At 51.2% G+C, this 20836-nt stretch overlaps 6 protein-coding genes across 6 annotated transcripts; 5 read left to right on the plus strand and 1 right to left on the minus strand.

The window, feature by feature from the left end:
• Positions 1 to 784: 784 nt before the first annotated feature.
• On the plus strand, positions 785 to 1162 carry KD926_004230 (uncharacterized protein; the record flags this gene model as incomplete). Its single annotated transcript, XM_053095054.1, has 1 exon — positions 785 to 1162. One exon carries the CDS (start codon positions 785 to 787, stop codon positions 1160 to 1162), a length of 378 nt encoding a protein of 125 aa, XP_052950242.1.
• A 427-nt stretch (positions 1163 to 1589) lies between these two features.
• On the plus strand, positions 1590 to 2237 carry KD926_004231 (glutathione S-transferase family protein; the record flags this gene model as incomplete). The annotated part of the gene is made up of 1 exon (XM_053095055.1): positions 1590 to 2237. The coding sequence occupies one exon, from the start codon at positions 1590 to 1592 to the stop codon at positions 2235 to 2237; it is 648 nt and encodes a 215-aa protein (XP_052950243.1).
• Positions 2238 to 2508: 271 nt separating this feature from the next.
• On the plus strand, positions 2509 to 4143 carry KD926_004232 (uncharacterized protein; the record flags this gene model as incomplete). Its single annotated transcript, XM_053095056.1, has 1 exon — positions 2509 to 4143. The coding sequence occupies one exon, from the start codon at positions 2509 to 2511 to the stop codon at positions 4141 to 4143; it is 1635 nt and encodes a 544-aa protein (XP_052950244.1).
• A 1035-nt stretch (positions 4144 to 5178) lies between these two features.
• KD926_004233 (glycoside hydrolase family 16 protein) lies at positions 5179 to 6673 on the minus strand (the record flags this gene model as incomplete). The annotated part of the gene is made up of 3 exons (XM_053095057.1): positions 5179 to 6141; positions 6243 to 6523; positions 6586 to 6673. The coding sequence occupies 3 exons, from the start codon at positions 6671 to 6673 to the stop codon at positions 5179 to 5181; spliced, it is 1332 nt and encodes a 443-aa protein (XP_052950245.1).
• Positions 6674 to 13925: 7252 nt separating this feature from the next.
• KD926_004234 (uncharacterized protein) lies at positions 13926 to 15069 on the plus strand (the record flags this gene model as incomplete). The annotated part of the gene is made up of 2 exons (XM_053095058.1): positions 13926 to 14243; positions 14302 to 15069. The coding sequence occupies 2 exons, from the start codon at positions 13926 to 13928 to the stop codon at positions 15067 to 15069; spliced, it is 1086 nt and encodes a 361-aa protein (XP_052950246.1).
• Positions 15070 to 16747: 1678 nt separating this feature from the next.
• KD926_004235 (uncharacterized protein) lies at positions 16748 to 19336 on the plus strand (the record flags this gene model as incomplete). The annotated part of the gene is made up of 5 exons (XM_053095059.1): positions 16748 to 16966; positions 17261 to 17757; positions 18101 to 18165; positions 18265 to 18576; positions 19113 to 19336. The coding sequence occupies 5 exons, from the start codon at positions 16748 to 16750 to the stop codon at positions 19334 to 19336; spliced, it is 1317 nt and encodes a 438-aa protein (XP_052950247.1).
• Between the last annotated feature and the right edge of the window lie 1500 nt (positions 19337 to 20836).

Below are 20836 nucleotides of genomic sequence, written 5' to 3' on the forward strand. Positions count from 1 at the left end.
CCTTTCAGAAGAAACCCCAAACCATATGAAGACTGCCCATACTGCCCGGTGTGTCAATGTGACTTCTTCTCCAAGCATTTTCGGGCCTTCTTTCTGAACGACCCGGAACCTAAACCTATGCCATGCCGAGCGGCTGATGTCGAGAATATGGTCTTTTGGGACTACCCAGATTGTTGGAATCTCTACCGAATGAGTACAGTGGCATATCCTGAACCAAGTCATCGCTTGAAAAAGGTCACAGTACAAACACTAATGTCACTGTAGTCATCTACGAACCAAAGACAGGCCAGTACCACCTCACAGGAATCGCCCAGTGGTGGAGAGGTATATACAACCGGTTTACGGTCCCCTGGGATCCAGAGCAAGGGGTCATAGGGATTCCTAAGGAGAACGATCCGCGATATATCTCTCCGGTGATACTAGACATGCCGTGGAACGATACCCAAGTAACTTCCAAGGCTAGCGAGAGGATAGTAGGCTACCTCATTCACACTGTTTGCTGGCGGCTGATTCAGATGTGTCTGGGACAGAATGTGGGGGAGAAGCGAAATCTAGGGCTTCTTTCTCGCGTTCTGCAGAACAGATATGATAGGATGAGGAAGGATCCAGATGCAAGAATGATTCCAAGAATGATGGAATCGAATCGTACGATGCTTCCTTCCCTAAGCACTACAGTCTACCATGCCTGAACTTCCTCCACATTGACCACCGCGTTAATTTTTTCCGTCTCATAGGAAACCCTATCAAATCTAATCTCGTCCGGTCTTTGATTCAAAGAGCAAAGATGGGAAATGCGGAAAAGGAACGCCGAGCTCGAGTGTCACCTAGGAATCCGCCAGTGGTATCACAACTGGAATTTTTACCTGCAGAAATCCAGTATGCCATCATGGATTACTTGGGATATAAAGACGTATTGAAAGTCCAGAAAGCTCTTCGATGGACCCTCCCAGGGCCCTACTGGAGGACTCGCATTGACACCCGACTTTTCTTTGAGGTGAACGAAGTGCTTGGTGATGAGCGCATTAACTGGCAGTTTCTAGCTCTGCAATTGGAGAAGGGGGAGGCCGGGCCTGCTCGAATATTCCTGTGTGATCTTCTCCAGGATCTCGTCAGGGACTTTAAACGGTTACTGGACGAGGACCAAAGTGAACAATCCGCATGACTTGGTAGGCACGTATCCTTCATATTCGGTAGTTAACGAAAAAATTAATGTAGTTTCTGGAAAAGTTGGAGAAATTCTGTGCTGTAAGATGAAGATGGTTGGGGGCCGGTGATGCAAACTGCCAAGCCATTTTTCATATACGCAAAACTTAGGTAATAGCACCTCGGCTCCTTACAACAACCTTCACGATCATCTCATTCAGTTACTCTATCCTTTTTCTTTTTCTCTTGAGCGGTACATGGACTCGATCAAGGGCCAGCTTGACCGGAGAAGGCATTAGAGTTCCTCAAATATATCATAAAACGGTTTTAAGCGGAGCAAATCCGCCCTGATGACTCATAATCGCAGTCATAGAAGTAGCAAGTTCAACGCAAAGTCAGTTTCAGGTCAGAAATCTGACACCATCAATCTCCAAGCACTCGCAACTATGACACTCACCCTCTTCATCGGCAACAAACGCTACTCTTCATGGTCCATGCGTCCATGGGTCCTCCTCAAATCCCTCGAAATCCCCTTCGAAGAAAAAGTCTATTTCTTCAAACCGGGCGCCGTACAACAAGACTTCCTATCCTTTTCTCCGACAGCCAAAGTGCCCTGTCTACACGATACTCCCACCTCGATCGTTGTCTGGGACTCGCTCGCCATCTGCGAGTACATCGCCGAGAAATACCCCAATTCCTGGCCGGAGGACACTGTTGCGCGTGCGTTTGCTCGAAGTGCGTCTGCCGAGATGCATTCTGGGTTTACGGAGCTTCGGAGCACCTGTCCGATGAATGTTGCATTGGAGGCGGAGTTGGAGGTACGCAGCGAGGGTCTTCAGAAGGATATCGCTCGGCTCAATGCGTTGTTCGAAGAAGGACTGACGAGATTCGGCGGGCCTTGGTTGGCGGGGACGGAATTTACAATCGTCGATGCGATGTTCGCCCCGGTTGCTTCGCGGTGCAGGACTTATGGTATTCAGTTGGAGGGCAGAGCTGGAGAGTATGTGGAGCGGTTATTCCAGCACCTTGCCGTGCAAGAGTGGGTTCGCGGGGGGATTGAGGAAGGAGCACAATATTACGCGAGTCTGCCTTGATTGTACATATTGAGTCAGATGCCATCAGGTTAGCACTGAAACTACCACTTCAGTCAAATAGATCAACGAAGAATTTGAGAATAGCCCACCACCATCAACATGTAACCTCCCGGCTGTATACCTCATCACCCGATTAGGCCTAGCGCATATCCAGACAAAACAAACAAACAAACACTACGTCAGAGGGTCCAAGTCGAGACTGCTTCGGCTTCTACCGAGCGATAAATATCATCCCATTCCAACTCCACTCACCTTCCTCCCGCTCGTCGCCATGTCTGCCAACAGCACCATCCTAGGCGACTCCTGGGTGGTCGAGGCGGCCGCTACGCCGCCGCCAAACAAGCACCGGCACGAGGCCCGACAAGTCTCCAATACTCCAGCCTCGCGTGCCACTCCCGACCAAACAAAGAAACCCCCGTCGTCGCCCCGCGATAAGAGAACTAGTGACTATGGATCCGAGTCCATGGCGACCTCGGTCGAGTCCATCTCCGGCCCGGAGCTGATCATGCCGTCGATCTACGAGACGCCCGTGCCGGAAGCGTCCTGGATAGCGCCGAACGTGCGATCGCCCCAGTACACGATCAAGCGCAGACATCGTGACAGGGAGAGAACGCAGCCCAAATCCTCAAATCCATCCCCGCAGAAAGACCGAAACTCTCAAGGGGACAGCAAACCAAACCACGACCAAGATATCCATCCCCAGAACGCCACAGACAGTGACAACAACAACAACAACACCAACAACAAACCACCTCTCCTCCACCATCTACAACCCACCCTCCGCCTCCTCCTCAACGCCCTCCTCCTCGGCTCAATCGCCCACCTCCTCGTCCTCCCCGAACTCATCACCCAGCACCAAACCTTCTTCTGCTCCATCCCTGCCATCCCATCCCTCTACCCATCCAGCTGCTCACCCCCTCACTTCCACCTCCCTCACAATCCCATCCAATCACTCACCACCACCAGCACCACCACCAAAGCAAGAACTCCCAACCACCCGCCACTCACACCCGAAGAACAACTAAGCCACCACGCCACGCGCCTCGAACGCCTCTTCACATCCACCCTCAACACACTCACCCCGCTCCCTCCGCTTCTCAAACAAGGCGAATCGCAGCTCCGCGCCCTGCAAACCGACATACGCACCGCCTTCCGCGGAAGTCGTCATGAACTGGAACTCGAGTTCTCAGGCCTCTGGGATGCCGCGCGTGCAGGTACCCGGAAACTCGATTCCCTGAGCGCGGATTTACGCTCCGCGGTGGATAATCTGATCGCTACGACTGCCGACACTAAACCGCCACGAGGAGGCGGAGCAGTCGCACCTGCACCCGCCGATGGGGACGTTAGTAAAGGTGGAGGTGGAGGAAAAGGAAAAGGAAAAGGCGGAGGCGGGGAACACGGACATGAAGCGGCTCACGCTAAAGCGCAAGCCCGCGCCGCCCAAATCACATCGGCCCAACTCTCCCGCCGAGAAGCGTATCTCGATCAGCTGACGTCGCGAATGCAAGGGAAGGCTGACGCGCTGGCCAGCGACCTCGCGACCGTAGAGGATCATTTGGAATCGATTGAGAGGATTATTTTGAGAGAAGATGATTCTCCGTCTGCCTCCTCATCCTCCCAACCCCAAGAACAAAACCAAGAAAATATCCACGGAGGAGGAAACCTAGCCAAAAACCTCATCACACACCTCCAATCTCTCCGAACCGAAGGCCTAGGGTTGAAAGCGCTAGGCCTAGGAAGAAGAGGCGGAGGAAAAGGCGTCCACCAACCCCCCTCGTCACACGAGTCCTCGGACCCTTCGAAGCACGAGACCTTCGTGGCCGCAACGAAAGGATATCGCGCTGTCGCGGAGGCGGTCCGAAACCTGTCTCAGCGGTTAGATGCGGTGCAGGGACGGAAGATGTGATCTAATCTTACCTGACCCAACTATTTATCTACGGTTATTTATGATGATTTATTTATGGTTATGGATGTCTTGGATTGATGGTAGTACCTACGGATACTACCTAACTACCTAACTAATGAGTGAGATGACTGATACGAATTAAGTCGAATTGAATTGAATGGAACGAACTGGGTACGATATAATCATCCAACTATCTACTAAGCTCTCTCTGCACCTAATCCTGCACCTGGCTACCTTCGCAGGCTAGTTAGTGAGTTAACTAGTAGTTACAAAGCAGGAGATAGTCAAGCTCGGTTCGACAAAAGATAAGACAAACCACACTCTTTAGGCAATTCCTCCTCATGCGCCCCCGTGACCGTGCGCCTACCTACCTTAGTCCGTTAACTATAGGTTGTCAGGGTCTTTCCTTATCAAACCCAACCCTCATCACAAATGAGACATTTGTAAGACACGCCCAAGACAAGACCGAACAAAAATAAAAATAACCCAACGACCACCAATTTAAGAATCAGATAGTACAAGATCAAATATTCCATATTTAATGAATAAGAAAAAAGCTATTAATATTATCGTGTCAAGTACCAATTGCAGAATGCCAGTCCGACCCAATCCAATCCAATCAATCCATCAAAGACATCACTATGAGTATGAGCCGACTGAACCAGCTAGTCAAGGACCCTTCCATATCCATTCCATTCCATAAATAGCATATCCGTCATCCTTTCCATGGCCGCAAGCCAGCACGAAGACCAATTCAACCAAGACAACCGCAAATAAACAAAGAGCTAAGGTCAAAAATAGACGGTCGCTTTCGAGCTATGGGCAGCTCCGCGCTTTGTTATGTGTCTGACTGTATGTACTTAAAACGACATCAAAAAGGGTGGTTAACGATACAAAGAATCGGCGGGAGTGGATTCAATCCAGCCTCCCTGAAAATAGAAACAAGAAAACGCACGGCCAAAACTCTCCAAAAAATATTACGTTTTGGCGTAAGACTCTCCTCCCCACACCGTTGGCGCCACACTCGTAAATCCCTTACAACTGCAGCATGGCGGTCATCAGACCCAGAATGGCCAAGACCATCGAAGTGCCCGTCGAAGGAGAGGCGGCTCCGTGGAACAGGCTGGGAGAAGGACTGGCACCCGAGACGGAGCCGGAAGGAGAGGGGGTGCCCGAGGGGCTGGCGCCGCCGGCAGGGCTCGAGCCGATGACAGAGCCGGAGCCGGAGCCGGAGCCAGCGCTAGTCTCGCTGCCAGATTGGGCAGAGCCGGTCGAGGTGACGGAGGAAGATCCAGATCCAGAGCCAGAGCCAGGGCCGCCGGTAGTGGCAGCGGCGTCAGTCCCGGAGGCAGTACCAGCACCAGCCCCGGAGGCAGTCTCAGCGCCAGTCGCAGAGGCGGCACCGACGCCGGTACCAGTCGCGGTAGAGCCACCGGTCGTCGTGGCACCGGCAGTAGTAGCGGCCTCGGCCTCGGACTTGGAAGAAGCGGAAGAAACGCTGGTGGCCAAGGTGGTACCGGCGCTGGACTGGGAAGAGGTGGTCGACGACTCGGAGACCTTGGCGTCGCCCTTCTTGATGCTGCCGTAGCTGCCGCTGTTGTCGGTGTAGGTGTAGGACGAGGCGGGGTTGTAGTTGGTGACCTTGACGGACTTGACGTACATGGTGTAGGGAGCGCCGCTGTAGTCAGTCCTACCACCAGCCCACTGGATGGTTCCCTCCTCGTTGTCCGAGTCACCACCGGCCCAGATACCCAGTCTCAGACGCATGGGGGTCTGGGGGAAGCGAGTGCCACCCTTGGCATCGTTGTAGGCAAGGGTGCGCACGACGTTGCCATCGATAGCCCAGGACATCTGATCCTTGGTCCAGTCGACCGTGTAAGTGTGGAAGGTGTCCTGAGGAGTAGCCACGGTCTCAAAGGTGGCACGGTCATAGGACGAGGTGTCGCCCTTGCCGAAGTAGTTGGTCTGGATCTGAGTGGTGTCTCCACCGAGAGCCTCCTATATTCCATCGGGTTAGCCTGATGCAATGTGTCAAGGAGCAAAGGGATAAGGGGGGGGGGGGGGGGGGGTGCGAAGGGCAACGAGGGGCGTCAACCTACCCAGTCAATCTCATCGAGGACGTCCGACTCGAGGACAATGCTGCTGACCACACCGGTTCCGGGCGCCGCTTTCATAGTCACCTCGACCTTGCCGAAGAATATGTGGAAATTGGTGTCGATGGTGGGAGCATCACCCTTCTTGTTGATGGTGAACTCGGCTCCATCCGAGCCAAAGGAGACCTTACCGCCGGTGGTCTTCCATTTGTCGAGAGCACCCTCGCCGCCAGTGAAGTCGGCGCTATACGAACCCTCGTTCAGACCGCTAACGGGGTCGCAGGTCTCTGTTGCATGTTAGTCCCCGTAGTAAACATAAGAGGTATGGATCGATTGCGGAGAAACCCACTCTTCAACGGGTTGCAGTCCGAGTAAGTCTGCGCCGAGGAGAAAGGAAGCACTGCGGACAGCGCAAGAGCGGCGTATTTGAAATGCATGGTGGCTAATTAATGTACACTGCTCTACACAAGAACGAGTGTGGGCGATGAAAGCCGGAAAGAGAAAGACGGACGAGGTCTAGGTCTTTTGAATAAATAGCAAGCAACCGTTGCACAGAAGCTAGGGTTGAACCGTGGAAAGAGAGGAGAAAGAAAGGGACGGCAAACAACAACAAAAAGAGCGACCGTCTAGTCTAGGTAATGATGACCTCGTTGCTTGGGAAAGAGAAAGTTGAGTGAATGGAACGGAAGGCGCTCGGTGACATGGAGTTACATTAATATAGGCTGGGTAAGGCAGGTACCCCATTAATCACTTGCGACTAGACCCGGACCATCCCCTGAACACTTGCACTAGAAAACTGCATTAAAACGAAAAAGAAAAAGAAAAAGAAAAAGAGAAAATAATGAAAAAGAAATATGGGGCAGAAGGAGAGTTTTCCAGCCCCAAGAGGAGTGCCATTGGCGGCGCAGTCGTTGGACCTCCCCCGGTCGAACCTGGCAGAGTTAATCCAGACAGGAACCGAGCGCTGAGAGGTCAGCGTCGTCACGACCTGGCGTGGTTAGACAATATGATTGACTGGCCTAAAGTCAGAGCAGCCGACCGATCCAGTGGAGCCCCCAAAGAAGGGTGGAGACTGGACCCATTGATGGCGAACCCCTCGTCCGCCCTGATAGGGGGTTTTGACCGCGACTGGAGACTCACCTCCCCACCGACGAGGATCGTTTATTGAACCTGAGCGGCCGGGGAAGGCAGCACCGCGCAACGGGGGAGTCCGACTGTCTGTCTGCAGCGGAGCCCGAGCGAGCAAAGCTTGTGCTTGCGGTGACTTTGTCCGCTTGCGTACGCGGAATATTGATTTATTTTCCCGTCCACGGTTGACGTTGCACTCGCACACGAATGGTACTCGCGGTCTTACCGGGGATTTCCTTAACTCGTTCTTCCATTACCAGGGAGAACGAGGGAGAGAGGACGGGGGGGTACGGGATGGAGTGCGCCTTGAAAGGAGGCTGGTGATCTTGGGAGGGGGCCAAGGGACAAGAAATCAAAGGGTCGCAACGCCAAGCGAGTCGTTACCACTGTTTACCGGGCGCGGGCGGGCGACAGGCGATACGATGCGATCAAACCCAGGACACCAGATCCGCTGCTGATCGTGTCAGAGACCTGTTGCAGGAGCGGTTGGCAGTCAGCATGAGGTGTCAGCCACGGAGTACAGATACAGTATGCGATGATGTGGGTGGTAGCCGCCGTGCGGAGACCAGAAAGTAGGAAAGTAGGGCTAATCCGACCGACGCAGGCGGAAGTCAAACGAGAGGCATGGGGAGGCCGACCGAACCACGGATCCGCATGCAGTCGAGATTCTCATCGATCCCAGATATTTTCTGAATTGAATTTACTTCGAGTCTGTCCAGAGATCATCGACTGTTGGAACCGAACATCCAGGAAGATCCAAGAACTATTTGCTCGGAGAAACCAGCGCGAAACGGAAGGTCACAACCGCGGAAGAATTGGCCCCGGTGACATGGTTGGACAAGAGGACTCTACGGAGTACAGGCCGAGGGAAGATAGTAGCGATATGATCCCACAGAGGACAATAGACCATCTCTACCGAGCACGTAAGTACGTAACAAAGAGTCTGAATCAGAATTCTCAGAGAAGTGCACGTCACGTCAATGGTGCTTTTGCTGGAGAATCCAATGGCAGATGGGTCTCTCCGTCGAGTGTGGGAAGTCCCGAGCCACCTGGTGGGCGCACCAGCACTAAGACTGCTAGTGGGAGCGAACCCACGGACTCCGAGGCATTTCTGGCAGGCCAATTCCTGTGGGACTGTGGAAACGGTGCAAGCGTGCTGCTTATCAGGCCAGTCCGACCGGTTAATAATAACCGGCGCGTCTGCGAGTCTGATCGCAATCTGAACCTGCATGGCCGGCAAAACATGGTTGCGTGGCCGTAGCCATCTGAGACAAGGATTTAATTTAACGTGGTGGACTAGATGCAGTATGCGATGTAACCAAGAGTAAGAGGGCTAGGATCTTCCCCAGGTCCGGTGTGCGCAGGTCCAGGAATTAATGAAAGCTGCGAACTAATTTCTTGGGGGTCTTGGAGGGGGGAAGAGTGACTAAAGGAAACAGAAGTCTTCCCTTGGGGTCTTGTCCCTTCCGGCAGGTCTCGTGCCGAGGATGCCTCCTGATAAATTAGGCATCCATAATTCAACCACCCAGTCAGGTGACTCCTGACTCAGCATTGCCCGCGGCCCGGATTAACTCAGTCCGGGCCATCACCTGATCCCCCCCTCCACCTCCCCCCCGCACCGCGTGGGCAGCGGCTTCCTGGTGATTCGATTGTTGTTGTTGGGACTTCCCCGTCCCGTTGGGTGATCATCGCCCGCCTCGTTGAATCCCCTCCTTTTCTCTCTTCACGGGCTTCTTCTCTCCCTTTTCTTCTCTCTCTCTCCTCCACCTACTTCGTACTTTCCTTCCAACAACACAACTCGCTGTCTTCCATCACAGAATATGGTCCACAAATCGTCCAAGTCCTCGCGCTCGAAAGCCTCTCGTTCTACATCGCCGAATTCAGACATGGACCGCAAGGTCTACATTCCGCTCTGCTTCTGCCTGATCTCGTTTGCGGTCCTGGTCTACACCAACTAATCCACGGCCGGTCGCCAGGTTTGAACGCAATCACCGAACCAGGCAATAATCATCCCTTCGACCCCAGTTACTATGGTCCTCTCTAGTCCTGGACTCCGTCCCGCGGTCGCAATCAGCCGCCGCGATGGAGGGAATCCTTATCGCCCCACCCACCACCTTCACCGACTCGATCCCTCGATCCACTCGCAACAATTCCGCAACCCGCACACAATCCGATTCTTCGATTTCTCGAGATCCATACGGACCATACCCTTCGGCCATGAGTCGATGCCCGCGAAAGAGCGACGATGGACAAATCCCGACCGTAACAACCCGCGTCGGGCCAGGCGCAACGAAGTAACTGCGACCGATAACTCTAGACACAGAACGGCTTTCAACGACTCAACAATCGAAATGGCCAAATACAATGACTTTGGAGCTTGAACCCCGCTCGTCTGGCACGGGTGGATTCTTGATTTTGGCTTCAGTAGTCTGCACGCTCGTGCTCCTCTTTCCTTATCTCTGCCTAGTTGATTCCCCCGCCTGGTTGCCCGGAGTAACTAGGCGCAAGACAGGAATGGAGGCTACAGAAACACATACCCCATATCAGTACATCATCCTGATGACTGCCATATAGGCTCGAATAGCCTGCCTTTCCTTGATTTTCTTTTCTTTTGAATTTCCTCACGCTCATCAATACTTTAAATAAATACCCCGGGCTTCTTCCACAGACTACCCTTGCGATTTCATATGTCTTGTTATGCTTGATCAGTGATCAGTGATCTATCTATATATCATTTCGATGATTATCAGTCAAACTATATCTACTTATTCATGGTCCAGGTACTACTAATTGTCTGTAAAACTTCGTTCGTTTAATCGGTAGCATGTCCTCTCCATCCGACTAGCAATCTTCAGTCTCCAGACCCCAAATCAAGCTAATGGCAATGCATTCCAATGCAACCTTAACCAGGTTGACAATCCCCAATACGGCCGGGCAGAGCCGATGGTAGAATAAATAGATCTTATCTGTAAGGTAGCATCCAGGCATTCTTGCCCATTCCACAGCCTCCAGGATTCATGAAGGATGCGAGAGTCTTACATAAATAAATGACATGAAACATGCACTCCAACACTGTCGCATCTCCAGCTAGCACCCCTCAGTCATCTCAAAAATAACAACCAACCAATGTCCCTCGGATGATCAGCCTGTGAATCTCGACCTGAAACGTCATCCCAACGCCAAGAGTAAGAGTAACCGTGAACCCTGCAAGTCGCAACTGCACAGAATGATGACATATGTATGGACCATGGAGCAGACATGCTGAAACACGCTAAAATCGGAAAGTTATCTAATGAATGGATCTGAATTCTGAAGATGTTGGCCCTTTGGCGTTGCAGCTTGAAAATTAGACAAATTTTGGACCCTGGATTAATCTTGCCCCTCCCCCAACCCAACCCCCTTTTTTTCGGGCGTTTCAGATATTCAGGGTCCGAGGGGTGTGACAGTTGGCACTTGGCGTGACACGAGAGACTTGTCAAGAAGTCTCGTCTCGTGGGGCGGGACTGGTTAGCGAGGGGTTCGGTGTTTGAGGGTTTGGATGTGGTTGATTTTGTTTCTTCAGGTTAAAGGCGCTACGCAATCTTCAGTATAGGATATTGGTTGAACGAATTGTCTGCTATTTAGTACGTAAGTGCAAAAATCTTGGGAATATCCGTCAATGTGGTTCTGTTTCCAATCAAACTGCACTGCCCTAGCAGTTCCAACGGGCTACATGCATGTTTGCCCCGGGGTAACGTCCTAGCTTGGTGGGTCTAGTCACACTGGCAAATGTAGTATGGGTAGGTTGCAACAGTCGGATCCGAGGCTTGAGAAACATGACTTCTGTATCGGTGGTTGCTATATCAACCAGTGCTTGTTGTATGGCAGACGGCCGACTGTGTGACATAAAAGGATATCAAGGCCGCCTACAGTACATAGATTATCGGGACGAATTGTAGGCGCCGGGATGCCCGGGGCATGCTACCAAGCATTTCGCTGTAGGCATCTTAGATAGGCAACACTGTGGAAGATCTCGCTTCTTCCTACATCATCCAATCAATCAATTCAGTGTTTATCAAGGCATCCTTCTATTCATTCCATCATCTTTGACCACTGCGGTGCATCCAGTCCCTGCAGAACTTGTATGCGAATGACTGAACCACTACGCAGCTAGATATGGTCATCTCCCAGTGGTAGTCAAGTTACTTCTTTCTTACCAGGATGGAATCAGCACAACCTGCTTGAGACGAAACAATACTGCCCCTTGCCGCCTCAAAAAGCATTCCATGCATGTCCCAACCAAATATAGCCGAGCTCATGCCGAAGTCCGCATCGATGATTGAGAGGAGCTTCTCCTTCGACATGACCTTACCGCAGAGCTGGCCATCGTATCGACTAGCTACCCGGACACGTTCGTCATCTTTCAAAATCTCTGCAAGAAACGGGTAGAGCTGTTTCAGTTCTTTCAATTTCGGACTGCCTGGTTGAAGGTTGATTTCGAGCTTACGTAAAGTTAGTGGGATTTTCTTCCAACAGAGGGAGGAAATCAGACGTGGGAAGTTTCTCAGGTTTTCTCTTCTTGCAAGAGGCAATACCTCAACTGCTAAATTAGGACGCCGGCGAACCATCGAAAGCACGCCTAGCTATTAAACCTCTTTTATCTCGACCTGTAACCTGTCAGGAGGCCCTGGCTGCTGTGCAAGCCCTTCCTCCTGGAGCAGCGACCTGGTCAGACGACTCAAGTTTAAAGAATGGTAGAACTGGAGCAGGGATTGCATAGCAAAACCCAGGAGGGGCTTGGAAGATCCGCGGTCTCCCGTAGAAAAAGAAATAAGGTCTTTAATGTGGAACTCCTTGGCCCTTGGGGCCTGGCTTATTGCGTCGTCATTAAAATAATTGAATATCCCATGTCTCTGACGTACGAGTCCAATGCCTACAGGCTGCAAGAAAGACCAGAGGTCATAGGCTAGTCACTATCCTACTACTCCCAGACTGCTATTACCAGGTTGCAGCATATTTAAGCTGGGCCAGAACAGGCCTTATCAACCCAAAGCATACCTTAAAGCCCAGGAATTATAGGCACAGTGGACCAGCCAACTATATAATAGGTTCCAGGCATGTTGGCCAGGGGACTCAGTTACTACTTGACTTCAGTTTTGCTGCGAATAACAGTTAAACACTAGAGAAGTGCTGTACCTTACAATCAGATATTATTTAATAAGAAAGGAGCCTCATGATAATTTGGAATCATCGTCTATAGTGATAATAGTATTATAATAGTGATAATAAAGAACAACAGAGTAACATTGGATGTAAGATTATTTTCAAGTGACAGCAGACAACGATCATCAAGATATTACGTCTTTTGCTCTCTGTCTTACAATGTTAGATTATAGGCCCCTTTTGCATGCTCAGAGCGCTAGTAATACACCGAATCCTTATCTAAAGACACAACAGTTATATCTAGTAACTGCTCGGACTGACCCTTGGCTGGCGACACGCGCATGGCAAGCTGCTATTTTCAGCTGAAGTCGGGGCACGCAGCCGTGGGGACATATCGACACCGGACCCACCCCCGGGACGGCACAGTAAGAGCACCCCCTAGAGACTCGAAATCCCTGCGCATGCAGGCGCCTTGGGCCGGGGAAAAGGATTAGAATGATTATACAGGAGGGCATGCCCCTGGAACTCACAGGGACAAGAGGATACGGGTTAGTTGCTGGCCTCAGGTTCATGGAATATGGTCCGTCATAGCTTGATAGCTCGATCTGGACAACCAACTTGATTAAATAATAATAATGAATTTTGCAAGGCAGTAGTATCAGTTGAGTTCTTCGAGAATACCGACGGGCAGTCATTTGACCAATAAGAGGAAGCAGTTTGAGGTTATCGAAAGAGGCATCTTTACTAAAATCAGTAGCAGCAAAAAAACGCTTCCTGGTAAAAGACTGCCGGGTACGAATGGACAAGAACGGGAGAACAACAAGACCTCAGACGAACTAGGGCTCTGATATTTCCTAATTCCCACACATTTGGTATAAATACTGAACCCCCGTTGTTATCCGTGTTTCCCTCTCTACCATCTCCACCCTCGCCTCATCTCACTCGCCTCATCGTCTGCCTTCATACCGACCTAAATCTGACAGTTTCGGTGCGAAGATGCATTTCTGTTCTTAGGCGTGGTTACTCGCTACACTGAATTGGTGGTTTGAAAAGGCCGATAAACACGCCCTAGGACCCAGAAACAGCAACAAAAAAAAAGAAAAGAAAAAAGAAAAAGAAAAAGCGTCCAAGAAATTCCGGGCCAATCAATTGCCTGGGCCAAGATTGTGTCACCATGAATAGCGAGCGACATGGGATTTAGCACACCCGAGCTTCCTGCCTCAATAAGCTCTCAAACCATGGATCACTTCGTGACGAAGAACTCGCAACTCCGCTCCTTCTGAACTTCGTCTTCCTGCCTCCTCAGCACAACTCACTCCGAGGAAAGTACAGCCTGTGCACAAACTCAACAACTCTCGAGGATAATTTCTCTTGTGAGTAATCCTAGAACATAACTACCTTCGTGACACAACCTGAACAATGGCAGACAAATCTAAGCTCGTTCCGGCTTCACCGGTCAGCGGAAAACGTCGCTCCACTCCTCTCGCCTCACCCTCAGGTACCGTCGAATCTTTGCGCGCAGCGCGCGTAACGTCTCTCCGTGTCGCTATGTCATCTCCGGGGGGAACTGTATCATCTGGCACGTCACGGTTATCAGCAGGGAGCCCTGTTCCGAAGTCCGACGCATTTTCTGAGGCTGTTAAACTCGAAATCAAAAGACTCGCGGATAATCAGTGTTGGGCGTGTCTGGCGCCAATGACACAGGTCTGTCATGTGTTTGGGAAGCTCGACCCTCAAGTAGGCAATATTGCCTCTATAGTTTGAATGAAACGCTGCTAATGAACATCACGTCCAGTTAGGACTATGGTATAGTCAGAATCTCATCGACTTTTGTCTATCCTCAAAAGATAACGGAATTGCATTGTGTCCGCTATGTCACAACTACTTTGACCAAAGTACCGACCCGGGATTCGTTTTTCTGCCTACTGATTTGCAGTATTTTATCGAATTCGAGCTCAATGACCATGATCAAAGGAAACTAGGAGATGGTCGTTGTCGAAAGGTTCCCTCTGCTGAGGACTATAGGATGCATCAGTTAAAGAAGGATGAGATCAATGTGGAGTCAGTCGGTGGGCTCTACCGCCCGATTTTCCTTCAAAACTATTTGGTCGGAGGTCAACTTTCCCCTGAACAATTGGAATCCCTTTCGACTCCAAAACCATGGCATGGTGCCCCGATAGGAACCCTGCGACGCGGCATTCTAGTACTAGGAGGAGGTCGAGTACGCTCTCTGGATGACCAAACCCGTTTACAACTCGAGTCACTCCGGGATCTGTACTTCCTAGACAGCGAGCCCTCACCATCCGCTCTTATTGACGGCAGACAGCCAGCGTCAGTGGCAGAGCAAGGGGATAAGAGATCAGCCGAGGATGAACTGGAGGGGCCGAACAAGAGGTCAAAGTTTCAGGACTCAGTGGGCGTACAGAAAAACAAGGCTGGGTTTGAGAACATTAATTACTCACACTGTCCTAATCATATTGACTTCTGCCGGAAATGGGTATTGGGTCCCGACTTCACAGCAGCTCAGGCAGTTCAGCGATATGCTTCCATCCTCCATGAATGAGAGTTAATATTGTTTTAGTCCTACAGGTTCCTTCATCTTCCATTCTTCTCATGATAAACGAGTGCCCTGTCGTAAGCACCACGTTGTATATCTTAGTTTTCTGCAAGGCTCTATTTAGACAGTTTCTTGGAGACATCTGTAGTTTCCAACAATCTTATTATCTATGAAGATTTCGTATCCTGCTCTTATAGTAGTATAGTAACCAGATGATATCCTTTTGTCATGTGCTAATAAAGGCGTTCATACCCCGCAGGCACTTAAACTGGATACTGGGCTTCTGGCTGTCCACTTCTATATTTGGCATTGCAGGGTCGCTCGTGGGGCTCTCGTCTTGTACATGACGCACTTGGGGCATATATTTTAGCGCGTTGGGAGGCAATTTTATACCAGAACACTAGCCATCTTGAAGGCCACCAAAGCTCTCTTGACTTTATGGTTGGGTAAGTGTTCGAAAATCTCGCTAGAATTGAAGGTACTAAGTATCGATTGATATAGTCTTTTTATAATTATATTAAAAAATCTTCGTCTGCTGCAGTTTGAACAGCATAAAATCTAGGCCAGGGATGGAGGGCCTGATCAATGATCACCAAACCAAAAGTATCGATATCTTGCTGATCCAGAGAGCACCAGTCAAGGTATACCGTATCCATGACAATTACAGCGCAGCTCTACCGTCTAACATATAGAGGAATTAACGCTATACTGCAGCCTTCTTTACATGAATAAGAAAATCTTAACTTTATCGTATCGCCAGATTCGTTACAACTGTTCGGACGTTGTAGCAGTAAAAATCGGGACCCTAGAACAATTTCTTCTTTTCTCAATATAAATCCTACCGGTACAGTTATTTGATGCCCTAAAATAAAGCCCATCAGCAGCCGCTATAGGCGAGATCTGTACTACCATTCAGCGAAATACCGATGGAGTGGACAACCCAATATAAATACTATCAAAATTTATGGAGATGTAGTAGAACACTGTAACTAGAGATAAAAGGTTAAATATAGTTGTGGTAGACTACATATCATCTATGGCAAGGGGTCGGGCTAAATAGCGGTACAGAGGCCTCCAGCTCGTCTAACAGCGAGGGACGCAGCCAGCCGCACACAAGCCTCTCAGAGAGGTATATAAGGTCCGTTAGTAGACCTGCGAGCGTCCGTAATCGCTCAACAGTCCGATTTCAATTGGGATCTACGCCGCCGCACGCCGGTTCGCAAGAAATAATTCCTACAGCCAGTGGACCCTCAGATAATGGGATAGATTTTGCTGCAGACGGAGTGGATGCGCCTCCGCAGCCTGACCGGGAGAAAGCCGGTCAGCAGAGCGAACCGGAGATGCCTGCCCCAGTGACCCCAATGCCTAGAGGTTGCCGGGGACGAAGAAGTGGTTTGCAGAGCGTTACCTCGCCTAAAGGAACGCGCCGGAGTGTCCGTACCCAGTCCGCAACACGGCAGGAAACCTCACATTTAGCTATCATACCAGTTGACTTACTAACCGGCGATACATCACCCACGAAACGATCCCGCAGTAGAGTAGCATACCGAGAACGATCGACCTCGGCCAGCGAGACCCCTACCGTCTCCCTCCCGAAGTCCCCTGTACTAACTACTGTACCTACTACGGCTCCTATCACGAGGGCCCGCTCAGTATCACGGAAACGCACTAGGGCTGATCGATTATGATCAAGCCTCTTCACATCCTCCAATATAATACGAATCGATTTAAAGACAAGGTGATGGCACAGTTCCTCCAGGACCCTGTGGTCCTAGAGGCTGACCTCATCTTTGTGCAAGAACCTCCGGAGAACCCCTACCAGGATACCACCTACCATCCTGCCAACGGCTCCCACCAGCTCCTATACCCAGATTCGACCGAGATAGGGGACGAGCGGGCCCGCGTGTGCCTCTATATATTACGCCAAATCGATCACCTGAAAACATACAGCGCATTCGAAAGACGCTCAGGAGCTCGAGCTCACGGATGCCGAAGGCCAACAAGTGCGCATCTTCAACATTTATAATTGACCTAACAAAGTAGATAGCGTTACTCTCAATCTCGTTACCTCCCTAACTACCCCTACCGGCCCCACTAACAGCTCTACTAACCCCCGTTTGCTCCTGTTGGGCAACTTCGATCTCCACTACCCGGCGTGGGGGGGGAGAACGCTCCGAGAGACTCCTCGTCTGACCAGTTGCTGGAACTGACGGATACGAGGTACCTGGACCTCTGGCTAGAGCCAGGCACTACCACGTGGGAGCGCAACGGAAACAGAACCACTATCGATCTAGTCCTCCTAACCCCCAGGCTCGTTGCCTGCGAGGTCAACGAGCGAGTCCACGCAGATTCGGACCACTATCCCATACGAACTCTTCTGGATATCAGCACTGAAACCCCTGAGGCACAGCGACGAAAGAACTGGAAAACCTGTAGTGTCAAGGACCTGCAGAGCTTCGTGGACCTTAACCTACAGAGTAAGGCCTTTCCCTTACAAACGAAGCAGCATATTGAGCTCGCTATAGAATACCTTATCGAGACAGTCAACCAAGGAATCGCTACCTCTATCCCGTGGGCGAACCCTTCATTCAATGCGGAATGTCGCAAAATGGTCAAGATCACCCAGAAATTCTGGCGTAATTATACAGAATCAGTTATTTCGAACAGCCCTACCGACCTTACTACAGGCCTCCGGTAGGAGCGCTATACCAAAGTCAGGAACCGCAAAGGAAAGGTATTGGCTAAGGTACTGCGCCAGGGCCACCGTTCCTAGGTCCGCAAGGCTATCGAATCAGGCCCTCGAGGCATGTAGAGGGCGGCTAAGTGGGCCAGGAGCAAGGAAACCCGCGGAAGCCTTATACTGACGTTAAAGACGGATGACGGGCTCGCAGAGACTGCAGAACAGAAAGTAGAGGCATTTCGCAAAGCCTTCTTTTTCGAATTACCCCCGGCCGACCTCTCTGACATCTCTACGGCCCGGATACCCCCCTAGATCGATTTCCCGGACTTTACCGAGCACGGTGCTCCGTTGCATCAGGCAGGCGCCTCCCGATAAAATACTAGGGCCGGATGGCATCCCTAACAAGGTCTGGCACTGGCTGAGTAAGGTCTCCTCTTTCCTCACTGTACTAACGCAGATATTTAACGCGTGCCTACGTCTTGAGCACAACCTGGAATACTTTCAGTAATTGACTACTGTAGTACTGCGTAAAATACTCTCCCGGGATTATTGCCTCGCCAAATCCTACCGACCTATAGCGCTCCTGAATACCTTCGGTAAGATCCTGGAGGCCGTGGCTACAGTACGGATCGCCTGGGCCCTGAAAGAGCGTAATCTCCTACCTAGAAGCTATCTAGGGGGCCGCAGGGGCATCTCAGTCGACTACCTGATCCAGTTGCTCCTTGACCAGATCTTTGAGAACTGGGGCAAGGGCCAAAAGGTCAGTATGTTACTCTTAGACGTAGCTGGCGCCTTCGACAACGTTTCGCATATACGGTTCCTCCACAATCTACGTATGATAGGGCTCGGCTTCTTCGCCGGCTGATTCAAATCCTTTCTATTGAACCGTTCTACAAGGCTGCAGTTCCCCGGATATCTTAGCAACCTTATTTTAACCCCTACCGGGATCCCCTAGGGGCCCCCTATATCGCCGATCCTATTCCTCCTATTTAATACCCCCCTCATTCGCGCCCTATCGATTGACGGTATTGAGGCCCTTCGGATTCAACCACCCCTCCTAGAGGGAAGCAAGACGGTCTCCTACGGGTGAATTGACGATGTTGCCATCCTGGCCATCTCGGATAGCTACGCGGTCAATCAGTGCCTTCTGGAGAGGGCCCTAGACAAGGCCGCGGTATGGTCAAAGCAGCATTCGTCCAAATTTGCCCCTGACAAGTTCGAACTTATTCATTTCAAGAACCAGTTTCGCTAGGACCCTGCAGTAGAACGATCCGTACCGCAGGAATATATATATACTGAGCCGTGGCAGGGGGAGGACCCAGAGGTTGACAATTGGGATCCTCCAGTGGAACCCCCTGGTCACGACCAGCTGCCCATCAAGGACCACGCAACCAGCTTATCATCAAGCCGGTGAAGCACGCCAAATACTTAGGAATCTGGCTCGATAGGACCCTTTCGTTCGACACTTACAGGGTTAAGACCCTTGCTAAGGCGAACGGGACTTTGGAAGCCCTCCGCAGCATCTCAGGCTCGACCTGGGGGACCTCCCTGCTGAGCATGCGCCGCATCTACCTGGCAGTGGTAGTCCCCTAGCTGCTCTACGGGGCGGCTGCCTGGTATAGACCTACGAGCCGGACGGTCAGTTACAAGAAGCTCCAGAAGACGGTTAATGAATTCCAGAGGATTTAAACCCGCGCAGCTGTTCTTATCAGTAGCGCGTTTCGTAATATGGCCTCGATCGCGCTAGAGGTAGAGCTTTACTTCCCCCCTATGCAAATACAGATGTAACAAACCATTCAGGAAACGGCCATTCGGATCCAAACCGGGCCGGCTATGGCCTGCCCCCGGGGGCTGTGCTGGGAAAGGTCGAAGAAGCATTTCAGGCCTCCGGATACTCTCCGATGGAGGCACTAAAGTGGAAGAAAACAGGTCCGCTATATGCATACAGCGGCAGACAAGAGGAGTGGGAGACCAGACGGGCTCATGTACTGGCCCCGTAGGAGTTGCCCCTGAGGTATATCATTGAGGGGGCAGAGGAAGCAATTCAGACCTACGATAGAGTCTGCCGCGAGGACCGGCAGATCTGGTATACAGACGGAAACGGCTATCAGGGGATAATCGGAGCTGCCGCGGTCTCTATTCGAGCAGGAAAGACCGCCAGGAAGTACCTAGGAACGGAACTGAACTCTACAGTCTACGTGGGGGAGTAAGAAGGGGCCCAAATGGCCCTAGATCGGGCGAAGCCAATCCCGATCACAGTCTTATCAGATAGCCAGGCAGCTATTTAAGCCGTGTGCAACCCTGGCCGGCCATCGGGCCAGTACGCACTGCGGGCTATCTACGGGAGGATTAGGGCCCTGCAGAGCGAGGGCCTGAAGGATGCTGAACTGCGTTAGATCCCCGCTTACATCGGGGTAGAAGGAAATGAAAAGGCAGACAAGGCAGCCAAGAAGGCTGCGATAAGAGGAGTTAAATTAAGCTCAGTGAGGCTGCGGGATCGACTGATTATACGACTCGCAGCTGCAGCTAAAAGAGATATCCGTTAACGCTTGCGTACGGAATGGACAAAGCAGTAGAAAAGGCAGAAAGTAGACAGGCCGACGAAGCAGCTGCTATCTAAACTAGACAAGAAGAATCTACGGCTTTACGAGTATTTCAGTAAGCTGTACACCTCGATTATTATTCAGATGCGCACTATAAGGATAGGATTAAGGCACTTCCTCTATAAGATTAAACAGGTCGACTCCGACCGGTACGCCTGTGACCTAGGGTCCCAGACCCCTAAGTACGTCCTTCTGGAGTGCTCGCTGCACACGGCCGGCCGGAGGATAATAATAGATTATCTTAATCAGATAGAGAGACTGCGTAGGCGTATACAGGATTACGACGCAATTATAGCACACCCGCAGGCAATCCGCTACGTCGCTGAATTTATGCAACAAACAGGCCTCCTTTAACAATTCCGATTCGCTTGACTGGACGAGGAGGACGACGAGGAGGCTCCAGAACCTACTACCCTGCTAGAAGGACTCGAACTAGGCGAGGAAGACGATGGTTACATGGAACTTTAGGGGGCGGCCTGGGTCAGGCCGC

The sequence above is a fragment of the Aspergillus affinis genome (assembly GCF_023601865.1).
Source record: "Aspergillus affinis strain CMG 70 chromosome Unknown NODE_201_length_38900_cov_87_659223, whole genome shotgun sequence".
Lineage (NCBI taxonomy): Eukaryota > Fungi > Ascomycota > Eurotiomycetes > Eurotiales > Aspergillaceae > Aspergillus > Aspergillus affinis.